The sequence below is a fragment of the Myotis davidii genome, unplaced genomic scaffold (assembly GCF_000327345.1).
Source record: "Myotis davidii unplaced genomic scaffold, ASM32734v1 scaffold299, whole genome shotgun sequence".
NCBI lineage: Eukaryota > Metazoa > Chordata > Mammalia > Chiroptera > Vespertilionidae > Myotis > Myotis davidii.
Window position 1 is genome coordinate 5,496,980 of NW_006293088.1, and position 1,341 is coordinate 5,498,320.

Below are 1,341 nucleotides of genomic sequence, written 5' to 3' on the forward strand. Positions count from 1 at the left end.
GGTCCTGGCCCAATCCATCGTAGTAGATCTTGCCGCCCCGCTCCGTGGGGAAGAAGTAGGTCATGAGCGAGCTGGGCGGGGAGCAGTAGGAGTAGGAGCCGAGCGGCAGGTCCTTGAGCACCTCGTGGGGCTTCCAGCAGAACTCCCTGAAGCCGGGGTGGTCCATGATTTTGCGCTCAATCTCGTGGATCGTGACCAGGCGCTCGCTGGTGAAAATGTTGCGCTCCGCGTCGCCACGGGCCAGGAAGATGAGCTCGATGCGCCAGTGGGCGTGGGTCTGGGTGTTGGTGCTCACGTAGGAGCGGGAATAGTCCCACCGCGAGGCGCCCCGGCGGGCACGGCTCTGATTGGCCAGGGTGGGCGGGGTCCCCAGCTGGCCCCGCCCATTCCGGTCCAGCCCCTGGGTCAGCGGGGCTTCACTCTGGTTGGCTGCCAGATCTGCCAGGGTCGATGCATCTCTAAGACGCCCACTCTGATTGGTTGCTGGCTTCCGGGCGGTGGTGGTGTCCCGCCCCGGGCCTGGGCCACACCCTGGGGCGGCCGGGACCGGGCGTGGGGCCCTGGCCACCCTCTGCGAGCGGTTGCCGAGGTGCAGCTGCTGCAGCTGCTCGGAGATGAGGCGCTGGAGCGTCTCGGAGGTGAAGTCCGCCAGGTCGCGCCGGTTTCGCCCCCAGGAGCCAAACTGGGACTTCAGCGCCAGAGCGAGAGCGTCGAAACGCTGGGAGGCCTCGTGGTTCCGGATCTCAAAGGCGTTGTAGGAGATGTCGATGTCCAGCGGCGGGTAGTAGAGGAACATGAAGGCCGACAGGGCCATGGGGATGCTGCAGCCCAGGAAGAGCACCAGCCCCGCGCAGCACGGGTTGGTGAAGGCCCAGCCCAAGGTGCTCCAGAAGCCGGAGGCCGGGGGCCGGGTGGGCAAGGTCCAGCCGCGCCAGCAACACTGTCCCTCTGCCCCAGCTTGGGGCCCGGGCTTCTGGGCTCTCCTAAAGGCCTCACCCGTTGCTTCCTCGTCTTCCTGCTCCTCCTCTAGCCACACATCCTGCAACAACGGGTCATCCTCTGAGTCCATAGCCTACAGAGGAGGGAGAGGGTCAGCAGGCTGGAGAGAGCGGGGGGAGGGGGCCCCGGCTGCAGTCGCCCAGGCCTGGGCATTAACCCTGCCCAGTCATAGACACGAGTCCATAGCCTACAGAGGAGGGAGAGGGTCAGCAGGCTGGAGAGAGCGGGGGGGAGGGGGCCCCGGCTGCAGTCGCCCAGGCCTGGGCATTAACCCTGCCCAGTCATAGACACGAACAAATACCGCAATGGAATTGCATCAACCACACGTGCACAAAACATATA

At 65.7% G+C, this 1,341-nt stretch overlaps 1 protein-coding gene across 1 annotated transcript in view; it reads right to left on the reverse strand.

Annotated features, from left to right (window-relative positions):
- Window positions 1–1,102, reverse strand: part of DISP3 (dispatched RND transporter family member 3) — a 27,174-nt gene extending 26,072 nt beyond the window's left edge. The window contains exon 1 of the mRNA XM_006766720.2: window positions 1–1,102. This exon is cut by the window's left edge and continues 9 nt beyond it. Coding sequence (XP_006766783.1) covers window positions 1–1,069 — 1,069 coding nt within the window. The 5' untranslated portion in view covers window positions 1,070–1,102.
- Window positions 1,103–1,341: the final 239 nt, after the last annotated feature.